Source organism: Thamnophis elegans, chromosome 1, assembly GCF_009769535.1.
Source record: "Thamnophis elegans isolate rThaEle1 chromosome 1, rThaEle1.pri, whole genome shotgun sequence".
Lineage (NCBI taxonomy): Eukaryota > Metazoa > Chordata > Lepidosauria > Squamata > Colubridae > Thamnophis > Thamnophis elegans.
This window is the reverse complement of record NC_045541.1, coordinates 142,420,010-142,444,174: the sequence shown is the minus strand read 5'-3', so window position 1 is coordinate 142,444,174 and position 24,165 is coordinate 142,420,010. Positions and strand designations below refer to the sequence as shown.

At 38.9% G+C, this 24,165-nt stretch overlaps 1 protein-coding gene across 5 annotated transcripts in view; it reads left to right on the top strand.

The window, feature by feature from the left end:
• The first annotated feature begins 5,285 nt into the window (after positions 1-5,285).
• Positions 5,286-24,165, top strand: part of DICER1 (dicer 1, ribonuclease III) — a 60,178-nt gene continuing 41,298 nt past the window's right edge. Inside the window, exons 1-7 of one of the 5 annotated variants that reach the window (XM_032233742.1) lie at positions 5,286-5,385; positions 13,576-13,671; positions 15,872-15,936; positions 18,282-18,471; positions 21,435-21,597; positions 22,146-22,276; positions 23,583-23,717. In XM_032233742.1, the coding sequence (XP_032089633.1) occupies positions 18,328-18,471; positions 21,435-21,597; positions 22,146-22,276; positions 23,583-23,717 (573 nt within the window). In that variant the 5' untranslated portion in view covers positions 5,286-5,385; positions 13,576-13,671; positions 15,872-15,936; positions 18,282-18,327. Of the gene's footprint in view, positions 5,386-5,507; positions 5,690-5,739; positions 6,080-13,575; positions 13,672-15,871; positions 15,937-18,281; positions 18,472-21,434; positions 21,598-22,145; positions 22,277-23,582; positions 23,718-24,165 lie in introns of those variants that run through there. The other 4 variants (XM_032233744.1, XM_032233745.1, XM_032233734.1 and 1 more) reach the window with 4 other exon arrangements.

The following is a 24,165-nucleotide window of genomic DNA, read 5'->3' as shown; positions in this document are numbered from 1 at the left end:
GAGAGGGGGGGCAACTCAAGTCCCAGAACGAGAAACTGGAAGAGACACCTCTCTTGAACTCTTCTCACTCCCCACTGGAAATGCCTGGGTTTAGTTTGGATCTGGGGCCTACCAATGAGCTGCTCAGCTTCATCAAATTCTTGCAATGGGTAAGTTGAGCGGTGGCGACGAGAGGCGCCCAAGCCAAGCAGGGCCTGGGTGGGCTGCAGAGCGCAAAGCCAGGAAAAGCCACAAGTTTCCTAGAAGGAATTGAAGCATTCAACTTTGCAGCCCACCTGTGCCATGCCTGTGTTTAAATCAGGGGGGGAAGAGAACGGGAAGGAAAGGGTGGGAGATAGGAAAAAATACAGGTGGAGGCGCTGGACTGCACAAGCAGGACTGGAGGAAAGTTCACCTGATCCTGGCTTGGGACAAGGGTGGGGGGAGGAAGAACTGGCTGTAACCCCTCAAAACACCCCCAGGCGCAGCAGGAGCTGTGGGAAATCACAGAACTGGGATGTCAAAACTTCCCACCCCACCAGTAGAGAAGTGCTTTTTGGTAGAGAAGTGCTGTCAGCGTCTACAAGCTCTCACTTTACTCACCGGTATGCTGCTGCTGTAAAAAGCTGAGGATCGGCAGGTGTGGGCACCAGGGAACTGTCCATCAGCAAGACGGACCACTCCATGCCTCTCCCTTGACCACCTCCAGTCCCACGTATAGCGAGACCCACAATGGGAGATCGACCCCTAGGCCCCTAACGTATGGGGTGCCACAGGGTTCGGTCCTGTCACCCCTCCTCTTTAATATCTACATGAAACCGCTGGGTGAGATCATTCGACGGCACGGGATAAAATACCACCAGTATGCGGACGATACACAGCTGTATCTGTCCGCCCCGTGCCAACTCAATGAAGCGATTGACGTGATGTGCCAGGGCCTCGAGGCTGTTAGGGACTGGATGGGGGTTAACAAGCTTGTACTCAATCCAGATAAGACCGAGTGGCTGCTGTGCTTCCCTCCTACTAATTGGCCAAGTGTTCCACCTCTCAGGCTGGGGGGTCAAACAGTACGCCCCTCAGACAGGGTCCGCAACTTGGGAGTCTTCCTGGACCCACAGCTGACTTTTGAACACCATTTGTCAGCTGTGACCAGGGGGGCATTTGCCCAGGTTCGCCTGGTGCACCAGTTGCGTCCCTACCTGAACCGGGAGGCTCTCACAACAGTCACTCGTGCCCTTGTGACCTCCACACTGGATTACTGCAACGTGCTCTACATGGGGCAGCCCTTGAAGAGTATTCGGCGACTTCAGCTTGTCCAGAATGCAGCCGCGCGAGCGATCGTGGGTGCGCCTCGGTTCACCCACGTAACACCTATCCTCTGCGAGCTGCATTGGCTGCCTGTTGATCTCCGGGTACGCTTCAAGGTGCTAGTTGTCACCTACAAAGCCCTTCATGGTATTGGACCTGGGTACTTGAGAGACCGCCTACTGCCAATTACCTCCACTAGACCAATTAGATCCCACAGACTAGGCCTCCTCTGAATTCCATCAGCCGGCCAGTGTCGACTGGCGACTACCCGGAGGAGAGCCTTCTCTGTGGCTGCTCCGACCCTCTGGAACGAACTCCCCGTGGAGATTCGTACCCTCACCACCCTCCAGGCCTTCCGCATAGCCCTTAAAACCTGGCTGTTCCGACAGGTCTGGGGCTAAAGACTCGCTGCCCCACTTCGAATGGTATGATTGTTGTGCTTTTAACTATGTATGGTTTTTATGTTTTTGTAACTCTGTTTGTATTTCCCCCCCCCCCTTTTTGAGTTGTGAGCCGCCCTGAGTCCCTTCAGGGAAAAGGGCGGCATACAAATAAATTAAACCTAAACCTAAACCTGAAGGGAAGCAGGCCCTGCATGGCATCTCGGCTCTGCATTCTGCTCCACCCAAAGGCAAAAAAACGGAACGCAAAAGGAGGAACCTGGGCACTTGTGTCCTACATTCATGCGTGGTGCCCCCCTCCTTTTGCATTCTGTGCATGCAATCCAGTGCGCACATGCAATCTAGTGTCAAATCCCATTTCGGAGTTCGCCTTATCTGGGGGTGGAGGTGGTCAAGAGGCCCGTCTTGCTGGTGGACGGCTCCCAGATGCCCACACCAGCTGATCCTCAGCTTTTTACAGGCAGCGGCACAGTCCACAGCAGTGGCATGCTCCAGAGTGGTGGCTCATCAGCTCTGGAGTGTGAAACGTGGCCAGGAGGTAGTGGATCATCAGGGTCATGCTGGGGAGCAAAATGAGAGTCTGCAGATGCCGACAGGGCTTTTTTACTGGTGGGATGGGGAGTTTTGCCATCTGGGCTCTGCAATTTCCCACGGCCCCTGCCACATCTGGGGTGTTTTTCGGGGTTGCAGCTGGTTCCTTCTCCCTATCTCCCACCCTTCCCTTCCTGTTGTTGTCTCCCGCCCCCCCTTACCCACCAGATTTATAAACACAGGCAAGACAAAGTTCAATTCCTTCTAGGAAACGTATGTCTTTGCCACACCCTAAATCCTCCAGGGATCTTTTTTGGGGAGTTTTTCTCCCCCCCCTTCTCTATGTTGGAAGTCCCAAAAATTTTCGCCACCATTTTGGTGGACATGGCTTGGTAGGGATGTATCATGTGACTGAGTGTGCATGAGTGACGTCAAGTTGGCCACGCCCACTCATTCATAAGCCCCCCAACTAGCCACGTCCATAAGACCCATCTTTGCCTCACAGGGTTGTTGTGGGCAGAGAGTGGCGGGGCCAAGGTCATCCAGCCAGCTTTCATCCCTAAAGTTGGATTAGAATTCAATCTCCTGATTTCTTGGCCAGCCTCTTAACCACTAAATTATTTCTGAAATCCACCAAACTGGCTTTCAAAAATAATTTAGTAAGTAATTAATATTTAATATTTAGTAAATAATTTAGTAGATATATCTTTTGTCCCATGTTTGCTATGAACTCCTTATTTCAAATGTTGAAGTATTTACAACCAAAGAAACATGATCTTTTAATTCAAGTTGTCGCACAAATATTTCCATCTTTCAATGAGTGGTTATGTAAGTTGCTCCTAATTTGTTCCTCCTCATAGCAGAAAAAAAGGGAACCCTGTAGAGATTATGAGATTATTTTTCAGTTTAGTCGGAATAGGTCTACAATAACCTGCAGGGCAAATCTGGGTTACATCAGCTACATTAATTTTTAGCCTGCTATTTAATACAGGTAGTCCTCACTTTATGACCACAATTAAGCCCAAAATTTATGTTGATAAGTGAAACGTGAGTTTTGCCTCACTTTATGACCTTTCTTGCCACAGTTGTTACGTGAATTACTACATGGTTAAGTGAATCTGGCTTATCCATTGACTTTGCTTGTCAAGTTGCAAAAGATGATCATGTGACCCTAGGACACTGCAACCATCACTAGTCATTTGCCAAGCATCTGAATTTTGATCACGTGACCATGGGAACACTGCAATAGTTGTAAGAATGAAAAATGGTCATTGTCACTTTTTTCAGTGCTGTTGTAACTTCGAACAGTCACTAAATGAATTTTTAGTCAAGGACTGCTCATAAAGTTTTAGAATGTTTTCAAATATCTGCCACAAAAAAAAAAAAAAAATCAGCCCAGCTACTTAAATTATGTTTGATTCAGATGCCTTCGCTACCTAGCTCAAATGTCTCCATTCTTGCCAAAAATGTATCTCTTCCTCTCTACTGTCTCATATAGCAATTTTATAGATTTAACATTCTACATTTTTTTTCCTTTTGACCATTTGCTGTTATTTTTCTGATAGGCCAGGTAGGTACACAGAATAACTTTGATTTTGAACTACCAGTCTCTTACCTAAATGAAAAACAAGTCGCACTACACTATCCATCTTTAGTACTGAGCCTAAGAAAACAAAACAACTTCAACTGCTATAAACTCACTGACCATGTAGACTGACATGGCTTTAAAAGAAGCAAGACAAATTCAGTTGGATTGGGATATGATCAGCTGCTATTCTTGACGTCTATATGAACACATAGGATCACAGATTTATATCTCAATTGTAACTACTAAAAATCTATTGAGCGGACTAGAGTGACACATAACTGGAGAAATGAATTCTCTAGAGATATGTTTTCTCGGCCTGTCATGTTGTTGTAAATACAGAGAGCTATGTTGATATAAAGCTACTGGTGGCAGTTTTGAGATTGACATAAGACCTGTACAATGGGGTGTTGGGAATCTGCTAGATCCAAATCTGCTGGATTCAAAAACCTCTAAATCCCTCTGATGGACTCCAAAACTGTACCTTTGAGTCATACTAACCTACATATGAAGTAACGAAACTGCATTCCCTCCTGTGTTCTGGGTTTCCTTTTCTAGTTTTGGACACAGAAAAATATTAGATATTGTTCTTTTCCTTAAGAAAAAAAGGGATCTTATTTTCATACATACAGCAGTCATTTTTCAGCCAAGTATGCTCTGGAAGCAATTTAACGTTGCCTTTTGAAAAAGCATCATTGCGACAACCTGGACGACTGAGTATCTCCATACATTTAAATGTAGGTATCTTTCTTATCTATTTCTTTGACTTATTTATAGTTTGTACATGTTCTGCATGTTGCTTACCCTGAAAGGGAACCGCATAATTAGTATATAGAGTTAATGTTATTAATTTAACTTTTTAATTTAATTTTGTTAAAACTAACTTTTATTAGTTTAACTTTAATTTAAAAAGTTTACTGTTGATCTCACAGTCTAGTTGATCTCACCCCATTCCTAAGGGGTCAGTAGGGGAATGCATAAGCGCACCAGCGTGCCTAAAGTCCCTGCCCTACTTTCCCACTTATTTGTACCCATTTCCCGTGTTCTTATTCATATTTATTCTTATTCCTGTTATCCTGTACATGAGTGACAAACTAAATAAATAAAACCTAAATTTTGCGTCTAGGATGCATGAGATTTTTTGAAACTCTCTTGTAATCACGAGTTACATATAGGAAGACTGCAGCTTCCATACATTCGACCGCCACTACCCTCGCTTTCGTCGAGAAGACCCAACTCCACACCGTCGGCGCAAACAAAGCAAACTCTCTGCCTTCTGCAATAAGGAAAGGGGCAAGAAAAGAACTCCGGGGACTAAGATCCGGCCATCGGCGCACGTGAATTTCTCCTGCAGACTCCGCCTCCTTCTCCCTGCCGCTTTCCAACCTCTTGTCCGTCTCCGGCATTCCCATTGGCTAATCTCGCCACCTTTGAACTCTAACCCGGCTTTCCTTGCCAATCGCGCCCGTTCTTTTATTTTATTGAGTAAACGGCGAGGAGGCGGACGGGGGAAAGAAAAGGGCACGCGGTGAGAGACAGCGAGTGAGAAAGAGCGAGAGAGACGCGCCGTGATGTTAGGAGGTGAGTTCGCGAGCTGGGACACGCTGCCGGGCGAGCTAGAGGCGTTGACTTTTCAGACCGTGGTTTTGCGCCGACGGCGTGGCGTTGGGCCTTACTCGACGAAAGCGGGGGTGGGACCCTTTCTTTTGCGTAGGCAGGGGCGGGGAGGAAGCTTGTCGCAGCCGGCCCCAGGTAAATGGAGGGACCTGACAGTTGAGAGGAGGAGGAGGCGGCGACTAAGGTGAAATGGCGGCGGCAGAACCAATGGCGGCACAATGAGGCGACGCCTGTAACCGGATAAACTCCGGGCTGCCCCACCTGGCAGGTAGGAGGCGCCGCTGACCGTTTTCTGTTGCTCCCCGCCTCTGCTTTCGCTTCCGTGGGTCCAGTTGGAGCTTCTCAGGTTTTGCTCCCCAGCGTGAGGGCCGAGGGGGCCCCAGCATCTAAGGCTGCCCGGACTCGCCTTTCTTTCCTCTCCTCAGAGCAGCTGGGCGCCACTTGGAAACGCCGGGTCGAAAAAACGTGTGGGGAAAAAGCAGCAGCCTTTGTCTTCCACCCAAGCGGGTGCACTCGAGGCCTCTCCTTAAGTTACCCGCCGTCCCCTCTTTTTCCCGGAGGTGGCGCGGTTTGAAAAAGAGCTTCTGTGGGTTTTTCTTCTCTTCTTCCCACGACCACCCTCTCCTCTTTTTAAAAAAAAAAAAATCGGTTAATCCAGGTACATATGTCTTTGTGTTATAATAAGTTGGCGTTGAGCGTTCTTGAAGGAAATTTGGGGTGGGGGGGTGGGGTTATGAATTTTTTTCCAATAACATCTGTCAGTTACACGAGTCTTTGATCTCGCCCATCTGGGTGAATTGGGGTGGATAACCAACAATTACCGCCGTTTTGTTTCAAATTCGAAGCGGTATTGTTAACTCCTCTCAGGAGGAGTAAATAGCCTTGCTGAGAGTTCTGACAAGCTGCATCAGGACCTACCCTATTTGCCATGTTAAATTAATCTTTTGTAGTGGATTGAGAAGAGGGACATTTGACACCGAATTTAGAGATATTCTTTCATTCAGGGTGGATTAGCTGCCGTTTTTGAGATTCTCTTCCTGCAATGTCTATGCCAGAACATAGGAAAATTCTACATTTATCCCTCTTTCTTTTCCTTTTCCCCCCCAGTTTCCTCCCCTGGTTGTTCTTTGATGCCTCTCTGGTGCAGTTTCTGAGAAATAAGAATGCCTCAATATAACATGTGGGACTATAGACATTTTATTAAGGCAATCCCCACCATCTATATCTAGATAGCTTTGAAACAGATGTAAGGATATCTATTAAACTCTTTAGATCTATGCCACCCCACATCTGTGTTGTTTTTTTTAAAAAAAATCTGTCTAGGTCAAGACATTGCTGCAAGTATTGTTTTCCCCCCACTGCATTTCTTAAACTAACTTTTCTCTATCCTCTATCTCCCTCTCAAGTTGCCACTGAACAAAATATGCCTAGCAGTGTAACAGTTTTGTTGTTTCTGATTTATAGTTGCCTTCTGTCTGTTTGGAAAATTGGAAACAAGACTTTAACACAGTGGAAATAGCAGTCTTTTGTAGATTTTTAAAAAAAAATGCTTTTGAAATGCTATATGTAAATACATATATTGAATTAGTGGTTCAAATTGTGTTTTAAAAATGTGGGAAATCCTAGGAGATTGAACTTGATTGTGATGTTTTTAATATATAAATCAAGCTTCAGGTAATGTAAACTCTTATATTCTCAATTTGATTTGTAAGGAAAGTTCCATAAATGCTCTGTGATGGTTGTATTTTGTTATAGGTAGGCATATTTTAAAGGTTGAATTCAGTTGATTTTTGAGCAATGTAGGATGAATACCTTTAGGAAATTTTATTAATGTAATGCAGTGCACAGTATGTGTTGTCTTATCTGCAATTACTTTGGGCCTCAATAGTGTAGGATTTCCTGCCTCAGTGGTGTAGGGTTGCCTGCCTAAGTAGGGGTTTGGACTAGAAGACCTCCAAGGTCCCTTCCAACTTTGTTGTGACATTATTAATCTGTACACTATGAGATACGGACCACCACAACCAAATTACACTTTGCTCTAAGACAGGAATATATACATATACTATAACTGAATGCAATGTTTTGTTTTTTCACTACAAAGCCAAAAAATTTAGTCAAATCAGTGCCTTAGGAAAGCAGATACAGAATTACAAAACAAGATACTGCAAAGTATGTGCTTAGTTCAAGTATTTGTTCAAGATAAAAACTGGACCTGTTACAGAGATTTGCAGAGAAATAAATGTATGTGATAGTCCTTTTAAATGATGGAGAGAGACAAAAAATTGCAACTGGTTAACATCTAATAATATGAATGCATTCCTTGTATGATTAGATCCTTCCCAAACTGAAGCAAGTATTTAATATATAGTGAAAATGTTTACAAAATGGAAAAGTCATTAGTAATTCAAAGGGATATAATCAGTGCCAAGCAAGTATGCTTCTGTTCATTCCTCCATTTCTATTCTCTGGAATAGGTTTTGAGAAAAAGAGAAGTAAATGTACACCGAATGAAGGCCAATGTACACCATTCAATAAAATCCAAAATTCTAATCAGTTGTAATACTGCTCAGTTATTGAAGTGCTAAATGAATAATTGCAGATATAGCATCATAATCAGAAACAGCCATTTTGATTATCACAAATAGAAAATTAGGATGGCAACCTTTTTTTGTTCTCTATTGTATTAACTGAAAAGAAAAGGGATGTGATGTGTACCATAATGACAACTTCTAATACTATATTTATAGCACAAAATTGTTTATTTAAGATGGGTATGAAATATTGTACTGCCATCTTTTGCTGTAATGAAAATAACAATTCTTGTTTTAGATTAGTCTTAACAGATGTTCCTCTGGTTTATCCTATTTTGAATTTTTGAACAGAGATTCAAACTACTAAAAGAAGATTAAAGACTTATTTTGGCTTTTTAATATCAAAGAGAATTCAAACACATTTTTCTCTACTCTCTAGTTTTAATAGCTAAATTGCAAAAACTAATATTGCTTTCTAGCATAATCCGAATATGGTTTTCTGCAATTAATTGGGAGCAGAATTTAATTTAAAAGCTTCCCTAAGCTATAAAATAAATGTTTGACTGAAAATTGAAAGTGCTATAACTTCTTTATTTTACAAAGAAATTTAACGTCAGCATCTAAGAGCAGTGATCAAAATTCATGGGAAAAAATGAGTAAGCGGACTGTATTGATTCTATCAATCTACTCTTTATTTAAAATATCTTTTGAAGTTGCCAGTACCCTTAACACTGAAGGATATGTCCACAGGGTATACTAAAAGTTAGTTTTCCACATGTATGTGTTCTTGCTTTATTTATGCAAGACCTCTTTATAAGGCAAAAACTTGAAAAAGAATATAGAGATTCATTTTGATCAAATTATCAGAAGAAAATAATTAGCATTCACAAGTAATCTCTTAAACAGTTTTATCACATGTAGAACAGCCATTTTTTAATGTGAGAATTTGTTATAGCTTTCTCTTTGTAAACATAGACACATAAAAAGACATGCTGTCTTTCCAGGTTTTGAACACAATTGCAGGGAAGAAGCCTTGTCTTGCTTTGTGATATTTTTGTGGGTTATTTTTGGAACAGTGATCTGCAGAAGATTGGCTGGAAGATGGGGAAAAATGTGCAATTCCAAATGTCTGCCAAACATGTTGTTGGAATATGGTTTTTTTTTCAGCACTGTTGAGTCCCTTTTTCCTAGTATCTTTGTCCATTCAGCAGACTGGAAGAAACTGATAGTTCATCCTTGCAATCTACCATATAAGGCTGCAAAGAAATTTTGAGAATTGCAGTATAAGTTGCAAGATGTACAGCACGCTGGCTGCATATTGTTAATATCTACCTCGATGGATGGCGAATGATATTTAACTGTTGTTCCGTTTCTGCTTGTAATAGTAAGAAATGTGATTAAATTATTTTTAATCTAAGATAGTTAAGACTTGAAGAAGTGAAGAAAAAAGTATTGGGACACTTTCTTCATCTAGAATGAACTCATCCAATGTAAATATTACAAGAAAAAATGGTTTTAATTCCTAATTATTGGGATGTGAGAGAGAAGGGTAGAAGCCAGGAGGAAGTGCTTGTTTGTGGTAGCCCACATTATAGAACATTTTTCCCATGGAAATTAGACTTTATATATACTTTATATTGTTATTTATCTTTGTTCCTTATTTTCCATTATCATCATCATGGTCAAATTGTTAAAATACTAAGATTTTTTAGATCAACTGATTGAGATTATTAAATTTTTCAAAATAAACACACACACACACACACACACTTAATAAGCTGTCTTGGTCTTAGATTGTTCTGATGCTGGGAAAATTTCAATCAGAGTTAAAGGGAGAATATTTTTGTTGGGGGGGGGCACAAATGCCAACAGATTTATCAAGTTTAAATAGTTTAAAAAATCAGTCCTTCAATTAAAAAAAATACAGAAATCCCTTAAATTCTGCTGAAGATGTTACTTAGCCTGGTAGAGAAACGTTTGGAAACCAACCCACAGGTTCCGAGAACAAATCTCTAAATATTACTCTAATAACTAAATGTTAAGATCTATTAAGATCTGGACTTGACAAATCTTTTGACATCAGTACTATCTAATTGTATTTAGAAATTGAAGACATGCTGGGATTAATCATTTTCTCTATTATATTCGGTTTTCTATTTTAACTTGAGAAAAGGCAAAATTAACTGTCAAATATAAATGAATTTACAATGGATTTGTTTATATTTTAAAATAGCTGAAATATTTTATTTATACCCACTTTTATTATTTTTATAAATAAGATGACAAACACACACTACACTCATTTCTATATTTCTTCACAACAATAACCTTGTGAGATGGGTTGGCCTCAGAGTGTGCAACTGGCTCAAAGTTGCCCAGTTGGCTTTCATCACTAAGACTTGATTAGTTTCCTGGCTTCTAATCTGGTGCCTGAACCACTGGACCAAACTAACTTTCTTAGATGCCATACAAAGATAGGCAAAAGAGAAACATCAGTGAGACTTCTATATTCAGAAATCAAGAAAAGATAATGTTGCAATTGTTGGTCTTTCATGTGGTCAGTTGCTTCCTCCCCCCTCCCCCCCCGCTCTATTCAGTGAAATGTATAATTAGACAAGTAACTATGTGTTCAAAATGCAAGGAAGTGCTTTAACAAATATCTGAAAAGTAGATGAATTTCCCACTTCATTTGACACAGTAAATTATAAATCTGATATTTGTATATTGAAATTCATAATTGTCCAGCTCATGGTTGTCCCAAAGATATTTTTTCCAAAAGGCAACGGGACTTGGATTGGGGGCGGGGGGAGGCATTTCAGTTCTCAACCAAGAAACTTCTTCAATATTAACTCAGAACTCAGTTCTAACAAACTGAAGAAACTTTCTGGATGAGAAATGTTTTCAACACCCCCCCCCCCCCAAAAGAAAATCCAGTTGCCTTTTGGAAAAAAGCACTTTTGGGACAATGCTGATATTTGTTACAGATACAAAAGAAGAATTTTGTGTTTTCTAACTTTATAGATGGATCAGTTATCTGCTCCTTTTTTGTGATGGTACACTTTTCAAGATTTTCTGTCTTTGCTTCCACAAATTATTTGTTAAGTTAATTCAAAACATCTAAAACTAAGGAGAAATTTCCTGACAGTTAGAACAATTAATTAGTGGAACAACTTGCCTCCAGAAGTTGTTAATGCTCCAACACTGGAAGTTTTTAAGAAGATGTTGGATAACCATTTGTCTGAAGAGGTGTAGGGTTTCTTACCTAGGCAGACAGTTGGACTAGAACAGTGGTCCCCAACCTTTTTATCGCCGCGGACCAGTCAGCCTGGGATAATTTTACCGTGGCCCGCTGAGCGCGCGCAGGGGTGGGGGTGGGGGTGTAAAAAAACTCCCAGCCCGGAGTACCCCTTTAAGTAATCCATATTTCAGTAAACTGATCTACCGTCAGGCTGTTGCTTGTAAACTGGACTAACTATTTCTAGTTAATTTCTAACTATTTGAATGGAAGATTATATGCTTATAGTTTCTATTCTTTTGTTAACACACAACCACATTTTTATTCTTCTACAGACACCATTTTTAATTACCAGGATAGTACACCAATGACAGCACCATGATCAGAAAATGTTAAATGTTGCATTATTTTCAATATGTATTTGTAAATATATGCCAAATAGATTGCAATCGCTTTCTGGACTTCCTTTAAATTTGCAGGTAAATGCTGCAATAGATATATAGCTCCCATCAGATTGATGATCACCCAAAAATGTTATTCATTGAATTCACTGTGAATCCTTTCTTAGTAAGTGCATTCAAGCCAGCCTACTACTAGCTGGTAGCCTCTCTGTCCATTCACCAAATTATCTGGGACAAGGGTGTCAGAGTGACATCGAAAATGTCAAGGTAATAGCCATGACTATGAAATTAAAAGCCTATTTATTCTTTTATTTGCATCACATAAAAACCAAGATGGTTCCCATCTTGAATTTTTCTAAATACATCCTACATACAACCATGATGCAGGAGTTTTCATTCAGCAAGAAAAAGGAACCGGTGACTTGAGCCAAGTCAACATCTGGAAATCTTATCCCAGTCATATCCAACCTAGCTTATTTTTTGAGATCACCTCAAGGCGAGCTGGAGCGGGACGCGCTGCGCCACGAGTTGGAGAGCTTGGAGAGGCTAAGCGCGCAACTTGGAGAGCTGCGTCTCCGCCGCCTGGAGCCCGAGCTGGCCCGGCGGCGGCAGCAGCTGGAGGGGCTGTGGGCCGACTGCGCCGCTCTGGAGGCGCTGCTGGAGCAGCTCCTGGCCGAGCACGAAGGGCTGCAGGAAGCACGCAAGCAGCGGCCAGCCGCGCTGCTGTCTGCCCCGCGCGTCCTCCGGGCCGGGCGCTCCGAGAAGCGGCAGCTGGCCTCCGACTACGCGCTGGTGGTGAGCTGGAGCTGCGCGCAGAGCCTAGAGCGATACGAGGCCGAGTTGCGGGCGATGCAGGAGCTGGAAGGGGGCCGCCTGGGCCAAGAGGACCTGCGCAAGCTGCGCGCGCAGAACCAGGAGAGCCGCCGGCGCCTCGAGGAGCTGTGGCGCCGCTGCCGGGAGCTTTGCGCGCTGGGCGAGCGGCTGGAAGAGGAGCGGCTGGCGCAGCAGGAGAGCCACGGCGCCCAGCTGCAGGGATCATGGCCCCCGGCCGCTGCGCGGCCCGGTGCCAGGTACTCCGCGGCCCGGCACCGGTCCGCGGACCGGGGGTTGGGGACCACTGGACTAGAAGACCTCCAAGATCCCTTCCAGTTCTATTATTCTGTATTCTATATTTTATATGCGGCCCAAGACAACTCATTTTTACTCAATGTGACCCAGTCAAGCCAAAAAATTGAACAACCATGCTTTAGATACTGGAAAGATATTGACAGCATCTCCTTTAGGCTAAGAACAGTGATGTACAGTTAATTATCGGCATGATATTGATGATATCAAACGCCAAACTGCCAAATGACCTTACCCAGAATATTCCAACAGATGCTAAAACAGGAAAGATAGGGCTGATTCATAGTACTCCTCATGTCAAGAGCTACAGGCCAACCTCTGTTTCCCCACAAGAAGTGATTTAACTTTTTACCCTGAGCATAGAGTGAAACTATTAGAAAACAACCTACATGGAGTTCCACTTTGCTCAATGAAATCCTGCTCAATAATATTGAAAACTATTGAAGAGGCCCAGTAAGACACTACTCCTGTAATTGATTGAGAAAAAAATTACATATATAAAACAATCTGCTGCTAAATTAGTTTTCCTGATTAGAAATTCAGCTTTATAATGTAGAATATATTCTGTTTAGTTTGTTAATTTACTTCCCCTTTGGGGTTTTGTAAGATAAAAACATTAATTGAAAACATTGGTTGTATTTAAAGATAGTTGAATGCATCTAAATATGCTTGTAATCAACTCTTTTGAGCCTTTATTCCTTTAAAATCAAGTTTTAGTTTTAAATTAACATTTCATATAACTAGTCTAAATCTTGGTCAAAGAAGAAATCACAATGATAATCTTTTGCAGTTGGATTTTTAATTTTGTTTTAAAAAATGTTTAGAGTCTTTTAACAAAAGTTTTCTTCTGTTAAATGAACAGGAGCTTGGCAGTGATGTGATTACCATACACGCAAATATAATGGTGTCAGAATGCAGTTCAGAAAACAAATACGCAGAGATCTCAGAAATTAATACAGTAAGTTGATGATCGTTAATCTGCATAAAATTAATAATTTATTCATTACTACATTTTAGAAAATAATTTATTTGGGGAAAAGATAGATCATAAAGAAAATTATAAGAAATGAGAATATAAATTATTTAGTAGCTGTTATTTCAAAATTGCTTTCTTAAAGAGACATTTTGTGATGTTGAAAAGTTTATTGTAATAACAGTTGTATATATTTATTTTTATTATTTTGAAATTTTATATGCCATATGTCCATATTAAATTGTGCACAATTTATTATGAAAAATGTGGATTGATCACTTTGAATATTTATTAAAAATAAATTTATATTTTAATCTGAAGTACAAAGAACTGTAAGACAAACAAAATATTTTTGTAATAATTTTATTTTTTCATTTATAACATTTCTATACCATCCATTTCATCTAAATGACTCTGTGAAGTTTACAATATTGTAAACCACCCAGAATACTAATAAGATTAATATTTTTCCTATGTGTACTTCCTTAACATTGACTAAGTCAGATACCTGCTTTAAGAGATAGACTTTTGCAAAGATATTAAACAGTTTTAAATCAAATGATTTAAAATATTTACATTAGAAAGGGTAGCAGAATTTTAATTCTTGTATCATTAAGATTCAAAATGTTTGAATATCCTTATAGTGACTGAATTGGCAGGGAAAGCCGCTAAAGTTCAAGGAAAGAGTCAAGGTTACAATAGTGCCAGATGTAATTTAAAATCACAATATGCAAGTATGTGAAGTTAATATCCTTACACAAATTATTCTATCTCTGAAAAGAAGTACTTCGAGCCCATCCAGAGTTTTGGAATCCCCACAGCACAGTGTAGCAGCCTCCTCCATGCCCCCCGCCTCCTCCCTGGGCTTTACAATCACAGCACAATCTCCCCCCCCCCCCTTGCGAGTGGAAATCGTTCTGTGTCAGCAATTTAAGGAACCTGTCTTTTCTCAAGGCTGAGCCTTCCGGGTCCAGGTGGTCAAGGACATTCTCCATGTGACAGGCGGGAGTTCTCTAGGTCAGGCGGGGTTTCCGAAGGCCAAAAATGGCTGTATTCAGGGTATAAGACACACCAACATTTCCACCCTCTTTTAGTGGGGAAAAAGGTGCGTCTTATACTCCGAAAAATACAGTAGTTTTATTCATTCATAGTTTTCTAGCACGCATGCTACCCAGTAACTGTGTATGAGTTGAGTGGCCATATAAATTTGTTTAATAAATAATTGAAATAATCTTTGTACAAAAAATAGTTATACACTGGAGACAAATTCCTTGTGCATCCAATTACACTTGGCCAATAAAGAATATTCCCATTCCTAAAAATAGGAACAATGTGATTAAAAATTTACAGCATGTTTGCTTTGGACTTCATCCTCATTTTTAAAAATGAAAAAGTAAAATTCGTATATGGGTACTTCATAAAGATTGAATAGAATTAAAGAATAGAAAGTTTTAGTTGTTTATATAAAATGAAACTTGCATTTGATAGCAATTAATATGCCTATAGGAAAATGTTTGTATCATTTGTATATTAATCATTGATAGGAAATCAGATTGAGCTCCGAAGGTGCATGTTTTCACTGTATTTGCTCTCTTAAGCATGAATCCCTTCCACATTTTTCCTATGCCAGACCTTGACTTAGGCTTTTTTGCCATTTAAATATTATTAGCACTGCACACTATTTTGTTGTTGTTTTGCCCCTGAATTAAATTAGTACTAGAGGTTAAATGGAATTTGCATTCTGAAGAGTAAAGATTGCCTGGAAGATGAAGAATAATACTGTACTATCACAAATTCTTATTATCCTCCAATTTCATGGAAGATTTTACTGGTGATACATATTCATTTGCATTATACTTTTTCCATTCAATTAAATTCTCATTGTCTGAATATTGTCACTTAGTATTTAAATATTCATTCTTTATAGATTTATTAGATTTTTTTAAATAGCACAAAATGAAAGATTCTCTTTTCAAGGAGTATTTAGAACAAAATAATTTTTGCAATGTTGCAAAGTGGCAGAAAGGAATAGAAACAGAAAGCATAGCAAAATTAAGGAAGGATTGCCATTTTGTTTCTTCTCATAACTACCCTCTTTTAAACAACCAAAAAATAATAAAGTTGCTTTAAAATTTATAAAACTGGATATCCTTCTGTAACCTATGTATTATGTTCTCTATTACAGGTAGTCCTCAACTTACAACCACAGTTGAACCCAAAATTTCTCTTGCTAAACGAGTCATTTGTTAAGTGAGTTTGCTCAATTTTACGACCTTTTTTGCCACAGTTGTTAAGTGAATCACTGTACTTGTTAAATTAGTAACATGGTTGTTAAATCTGGCTTCTCCATTGACTTTGTCAGAAGGTTACAAAAGGTAGTCACATATCCTTGGGACACTGCAACTGTCATAAATATGAGTCAGTTGCCAAGCATCTGAATTTTGATCACATAATCATGGGGATGCTGCAAGGGTCACAAGTGTGGGGAAATGGCCATCCTTTTTTCAGTGCTATTGTAACTTCAAATGGTCATTAAATGAACTTTTGTAAGTTGAGGTCTACCTGTATATACAACACAAAATTATTTTGTTACTACTTGGCATTTTTTTCAATGTTTTTCAGAATAGTGTGCAGAATATGTAACAAAAGAATGACTAATTCATTCAGTTGAATATGGCCTCTAAATTATAAACAAAATCTATTAAGTCTGGGAAGTCAGTGTAGCATAGGTGAATGAGCAGTACTGTAGTCATTGGTTTAAACCTCATCCTGATCAACTAGCTCACTAAGGCTGCAATTCTGATGTTCATTGAAGAGGAGCTTATGCATAATACTTTTGAATCTTTTTCTATAAGAAGAGAGGCAGTTAAGACCTTTGTTGGGTAGAATAGACTTTCGACAGCCTGGAAATATTTGTGACAAGATTAAAGTTAGAGGGATTTCCTAGATGTGCCACATAATATGTTCCGTGTATCTTGAATGCTCCTGGACATTGGACCTAATAATGTAGTTCTTGTTTCCCCATTATTACTAATCAAAAATAAAGAGTTCAGTGCATAGAAAAAATAAGAAGGCATTCGGTGATACCTCTCTTTTACTTCTACTTTGGGTGTTTTTCATAAGGGGTGGGATATTAATATTGTAGAATCACTATTAACTTGAGAGGATAATATGTCTATAGGTGTTAATATTTTTTTCCAATTCACTTTTTTAATTTCTTGTTTGCTATGTTTTCTTTTTGTTTTGCTTGCTTGTTTTTAAAAATCTTTTGGAATTTTGTATTTTAATATTTTTGAATAAATTTGATAAATAATGTGATTTAAAAAGGAAAAAAGGAGAAGTCAATATTTATCCATGTATTGTGAGACTCTTAGGATGGTATGAGTTAACAACCATCATTCAGTTTAGCCTGAAAGTTGCTGTTGAATCGTCAGTAAAAAAAAATACTGAAAATTTTGTTTACAATAGTAAAAGCAAATTTAAGCTAAACCTAAATTTAAATAAACATTATTTAAACTTAAATAAACTTAGATAAAGAAATAATATGAGTAGTCCTTGATTTAAAGACAACAATTGGGATGACAACTACTGTCACTGAGCAATGCTGTCAATAAGTGAGTTGCACCAGATTGAGTGAACATTTTTGTCATGGTGTTAGGCAAAATCTAGCTTTCCCCATTGACTTCTTGTCAGAAACAGGCTGGGAAGGTTGCAGGTGGCAATCAGGTGGTGACCCTGGAACACTCCAACTCTTACAAATACTTGCAGATTGCCAAGCACCTGAATTGTAATCAGGTGACTGCAGGAATGCTGTGACAGTTGTAAGAGTGAGAACTGGTTGTAAGTCACTTTTTTCAGTGTTGTCATAACTTCAAATGGTTGCTACATAAATGTTTATAAGTCGAGGACTACCTGTAAAAGCTGAAAAAAAAGTAAAGGAGAAAGGAAAAACCTCTTCTGTATAACCAATAGAATGCACTTATTTGGGCCATTTTCTTGACTTGTCATTGGTGCTTTCACTTTAATTGTTTTCTGTCTTACAATCCATGCTATTTATTTTCCAGTAGTTTTAATATTTATACATCAGACAAAATTTATTTCACTTTTTTAACCCTGTAAATCTCTCATAACATTCCCTTTACACCTCTCATTTCTTAACTTTTGGAAATAATCTAGCCATAGCAGCAGACATTGCTGATATTATGCCTGATAATTTCTGATTCCATGCTTCATATATATATATATACTATAATTTAGTTTAAAACAATTCAGGTTTTAGTCTGGCACTTGCCTGTTTCTTTATCCTGCTCCTACATGCTTTTTGAAGTATAGAGTCAGCATGCTATTAAAAACCTTTTTGCTTTTCTTTTTTGTTTTTGACATAAATAAAGGTTGTACACTTCTTTTTTACTTATTGGAAGAACACTACCCAGTCAGGCTGGTAATATAAAGCTTTTCACTATTTGGATTGTCTCTTGCGGCTCTGTGTGACAGTTTTCATTTTAATTTTTTTAAAACTTTTAAATATTTTTCCGTACATGTGCATAAATGATTAGTAAATGGTTGTAATGTTGTTGTACTCTCTTCCACAATAGTAAGCTGTGCAGGAAAATGCTATGAAAAGAAACACTGGATGAATGAATGAAAAGCCCTGCTTTTCCACCCCTCAACATGGCAGGACTACAACTCATGACCCCAGCTTCCTCTCCAATGGGTCCTTTTTTTGGATTACCATGGCAACAAGAAGCAATTCATGATAACATTTACACACCAAGAAAATATCAGGTATTAAGTGTAATGCTAATACTATTTACAATGAAAATATGTTTGTGTCTTATATTTCTGTTATGTGTTCATTATAAATATTTTTGTCTCTAGTTGTTAACACTAGAAGTAGGAAAAATACAGACATCGCTGTGTTACCATGTTGTGTCCAGGAATTTCAAAGTTGAATACTGTACTATAGTATCTAGAAAGTGATACTATTATATCAACATATTTGCCTTAATTGAAAGAACAATGCATACAATATAATGTTTATATTGGGCTTTTCCATTTCCCTCTTGACACACCAGGGAATCGTAACCTATTCCTAATAGATTATTATTGTAATGAGAAAGGTGGAGAGAGAAAAAAGAAAAATTCTTAGCTAAGTATAAAAATGATTCTTTGCCTTTTGTTTGATTTGCATAATTTAGGATACATTGTCTATTCAGTGGTGGTTTCCGGATCCCGTTGCAACTGGTATGGTGCAACGGGGCCGGGTGTCTACCACATGCATGCGCACAGTGAACACATGCGTACTTACCGCCTGCAATGCTCCAGCTGCTCAGCAGAGTGTTGCTCAGGCTCCGTGTGTGGCGCAGAAGCCCCAATTGGTTCAAATACAGGTAAGGAGGGCGGGTAGGCCCACCAGAGCACTGTACCGGAATGGTACCTGGTGCTCCCAGCAGGCACCAGTACGCCCGCACTGGGGCGTACCAGTCGTATCCCACCACTATGTTTATTTTACTTTTATCATAAATTTTGCTCCATTCTAATTGTCAGAATTGGTAGCCTGCTTGTTTGCAACCTTCGTCAAATCTAAGTGCTCCTTTAAGAAGGGATTATTAATTGTCTTTCTTGTAGAAAATCCAAGGCATTTCTCAACCTTGTCAATTTGCTGGTTAGGGAATTCTGGGACTTAACATCAATACATCTTAAAGTTGCCAAGACTGAGAAGAACAGCTTCAAAGTATGGAGAATTCCAGTGGAATTCAATTCCAGTGGCAAAAAGTGGATATGGAAACCATAGATTGCTTGACAGGGAGACATACCTATGGAGAATATGTTGAGTTGCTCAGTCAAATTCTGTGAGAGACAGCAGTTCAGTCCAGTTGTAAGGGATGGCACCTAAAGTACTGTTCTGATATTGGTTCATTCTCTCTGAGTGCCCACTAGAGGCCAGATAATTTGAGGATGGCAAATTAATCAGAATGTCTAATAGGTGAAAGCGAGCCTTCCAAACCTTTATATAAACTGAGAACTGAGATTACATGATTCACTAACAAACACACAAATACTTTGGTATCTAAAGTCATGGTCTAGAAATAATGTTTCTTAAGATGTAGCCCTAGGACTCCTAGAGATCCCCAAACCCTCTCAGAGATCTGCAAAATCAAAATTATTTTCCAGCCTATGTTGAAAAATAGTGTTGAAATCCTATCAAACAATTTTCACAAGTGGTAGTGGCAGCTATAATTTTCAATACGGTAAATATCACTTAATATAAACCACATAAACAAACATTATTTGGGGTTCTCAATAATTTTTAAAACTGGGAAGTGGTCTGAGAGAAAAATGTTATAACAAGAAAGTTTTGGAAGAGGCTGGCCGGAACTACTAAACAGTTCTGTGAGTCAAGACTCAGTTGTTATAGTGACTAGGATAAAGATCTTGTAGATCATGGGGAACACCTTGTATCAGTTGTGTGGTTATGGCCTTGTTGAGCCTGCTCTTGAATTGGGCTGACTTGTTCCAATCGAGATCTGCTACAAGGAGCTTGAAGTCTTCAGTCTATGTTCTCATGGAATTGTTGCTCTGGCGGAGCTGGCAGATGTGTTATTTGGCAGATTCCATCCACATACAGTATCCAAAGTAGTCTCTGAATCTGGTGAGGAAGTTTGGGAAATCATCCAGAACAGAGTCATTGCAGAACCCCTTGTTTAGTCAGAATCTGTACTTGCTATATCAGTTGTTAAAGATTTGCTGCAAATTTCCTCATACTGTCTTCTATGCCATCTTGGCATATTGCTGATAGAGCATATGTCTGGTTCATCCACTGTTGCAGCATCTCTGGAGTCTGAAGCTATAGTTTGGGTATTCCATAGTCTGTGAAAATTTTGGTAACTTAGTTAATTAATGCACCAGGGAAATCAGGAAATCCAGTCAGTTCAAATAAATATAAAGGCTTATTGAAAGCTTAAGCTCTCTACAAGAATCTAAACTACTAACAGTCAAAGCAAACTGGTGGTGGATAAGAGTCAGTGAAATTCTAAGTAGGCTGGACTTCGATCTCTTGTGGGCGCAAAAGGACTCGAGACTGTTGATGCTTTTGACCTCTCCCTCGGGCTGAGTCCGGTCACCCGTGCATTTGGTGTGGTACCAGACATGACATCTGCTATCATCCTGAAGCAATAATTTTTGTGAAACAAGTGTTCATCATTCATAGAAAACATTTTTTAGTTTCCTGGTTGCCACATATATTGAGTCCTGAAACGGCATCCTGTTGTAATCTAATCTAACTGCGAGAACTGTCATTGGCAAAAGCTAACCAGCAGCCATTGCAAATCATACAGGACTGTGTGATTAATAGTGCTGTATTAATAAACCAAAATACTGCTGTATTAATAAACCAAAATATTCCCATTCCTACTTGAGCTGTTGTATGCTCAACCAGTTTTAAGTTCTCCAGTGGTTCTCAAGAGCATCTTTATGCAGAACAAATTGCATTGTTCCCTCTATGAGATGATAAAAGCCGATATAGCTAAGAGCAAAGCTTCCTGTCCCAGAAATGGCTGGAAATAGAGCACAAGGTGTAATTGTTTTAAGCACTTCCAGTCATAGTCTGCAACCGCTTTGCGAGCAGGACTCTGAATCCAGAAAAATTCTCCATAAAGCTGAATCATTATATTTCAAATTATCTATCACTTGAAAATGACTTGATTGATTACTTATACAAGGAAAAAATAAAAGTGTGTTTGTTTTAGGTGGAACTCCTGGAAGCAGCTCTCGATCACAATACTATTGTTTGTTTGAATACTGGCTCAGGGAAGACTTTTATTGCAGTGCTACTCATTAAAGAACTTTCTTATCAGATCCGGGAAGACTTCAACAAGAAAGGAAAAAGAACAGTATTTTTGGTTAATTCCGGTATGGATTTAATGTAATTTAATCAATAAGGAGATCATTCCTAATTTTAAAATAAAAGTAGGCTGGGGTTTTAAAACACGAAAATAAAATAATGTTTTGTTAGTAGGCAAGATGAAATTGAAACAGTATGGCTGTATGTGTTAAGAATCGAATATAATCATTCCGTGAGAAATAATCAAACTTAACTGAAAAGTGTACTTTTCGTAGACCTAATATGGATGATTCTAATTGTATGTATGTAAGAGAGCCAGTTTGATGTAGTGGTTAAAACATCATGCTAGAAATCAGGAGACTGTGAATTGTAGTCCACCTTAGGCACAAATCCAACTGGGTGATCTTGGGCCAATCATTTTCTTTCAGCCCTAGGAAGGAGGCAGTGACAAACAACTTTTGAAAATAAATCTTGGCAAGAAAACAGCAGGACCTGTCCAGTTAGTCTGCAAGAATCAGGCCACTGAACAGAAGAGATTTAAAAAATTGCACCTGTACTTGAGAATATGTGTCAAAGTGTTTGTTTTACTATCCCTAATGTTTTCTCCCCTGTAAAGCAAATCAAGTTGCTCAGCAAGTATCAACTGTTAAGACACATTCAGATCTCAAAGTGGGAGAGTATTCAAATTTGGAAATAACAGAAGCATGGACAAAAGAAAGATGGAACCAGGAATTTGCAAAGTATCAGGTAAGTTATCTTTATATTTTTATACTATAAATTTGACACCATGATTAATTTTATCTAGTAAAGAATTGTGTGTTATTTCAATAAAATGTAACATAAATGTCATAAATGTTCTTTGAATATGGGTAGAATAGAACTAGGAAAGGTATGAGAACTGGCAATATTAAATGTAATTTTGCCCATTTTCATGGGATATCCAGTCAAAGTCTGTAGCTTACTCTATTGTGTAATGTATGAGAAATATTAATATTTAAATTAAAATTACTTTGATAAACTTCCTAGTGGTTCTCTATATTGCACTTTCTATATAAACAGAAGCAAGGGTCTGGATTTTTTTTAAATAATTTTTTTTATTTTTTCTTTCCATATACATTTACAAATATACATTCTCATAAGTGCTATTAACATTTATCTATTGACTTATAGCATTTATCACGATCTGTTTAAGGATATAAAAAGCACTATCAGGGTCGCTTCCTTGCCACCCTGTATATCCATCTTATTTTGCAACAACCCTACTCCTCCTTCCTTCCTGACCTCCCTTCTCTGCCTTCTTCTTTCCTCCTCTCCTTTCTCTCTTATTCTTCCCCTCCCTCTCCCCCACTCCTCCTCTCCTCTTCTCCTTCCCCTCCCTCTCTCCCACTCCTCTCTTCTTCTCCTTCCCATCTCTCCCACTCTTACTACCCCTCCCTTACTTCCTCTCCTTTAGCCTTTCTTCTTTAGCAAGGGTCTGGATTTGAAGAATGAGGAATAAGAAGTCCTAAAGTCTGATAGAAAGCGTAATGTAGTGTAGTCCTTAAGGCACAAGCTAGAAATTAGCTTCTAGCCCCACTTTAGGGACAGTTTTTTAAGAAGAGGAAAGTTGGCTCAAACGCACAACTTTAAGGGATTTTTACCCTTAATTGATATTTCTCTGAAACTCTGTCAATTAGATGTTACAGCAAAAATATCTTGAGGTTTTTTTAATCTAAGGTTTAGTTTTCTTCATAACAGAATTTTAAAATTGTAGAATGGCAATCTCTATTTTGTTTCCTTGGCTTCCTTTAATAGAAATGAGTATTATAGAACAGCTCTACAAATATTGTCTAATTTGAAATGGTAGGATGTTATTCAATTTGAGCAGCCTCAAATAGTATTACCATGCATTTCACCTCATATAGCCACAAGTTTAAATAAAAGGCTAAATTCTGTGTTACAGACTGTTTTTATGTGGAAATAAACAAATCTTCCATGTTTAATATTGACTAAATTGTGTAACCTTTAGCTCTTTCCATAGCAATAATCTCATTTTTGTCTTACATTTTTTCAGGTTCTGGTTATGACCTGTCAAATTGCTTTGAATGTTTTAAAAAATGAACTTTTAGCCCTCTCAAACATTAATCTCCTTATTTTTGATGAGTGCCATCTTGCAATTCAGGATCATCCTTATAGAGAAATTATGAAGGTATATTACTCAGCTAGGTATTGAATATTTAATCTTCAATTTACAGTGTACATCAATCAGTTGGGAAAAGTATTTATAAGATGTGCAGCACTACAAATAAACTGAAAAGGTCCTTTGAAGCAGGCAACAAATACAGGTAGTCCTTGACTCACAGTCGCCATTGGAACCAGATTTCTAGTGATAAGTTGTTCCGGTTGTAAGTCAAAACACCAACACGAGCAAACCAGATTTTCTGACTTTTTTGCAGTGGTTATTTAAGCAAATTACTGTAGTTATTAAGCGAATACACAATTGTTAAGTGAACAAGCCTATTCTGAGGGGGAGGGGTTTGCCAGAAATTGCACCAAGAACCTAAAATTTAATCTGTTGAGTGCAAGGGGAAGGATGTGGGGGGGGGACATTTTATAATAGCCAGAAGTATTTTCTAGGCCCATCTTAACTTTAAATG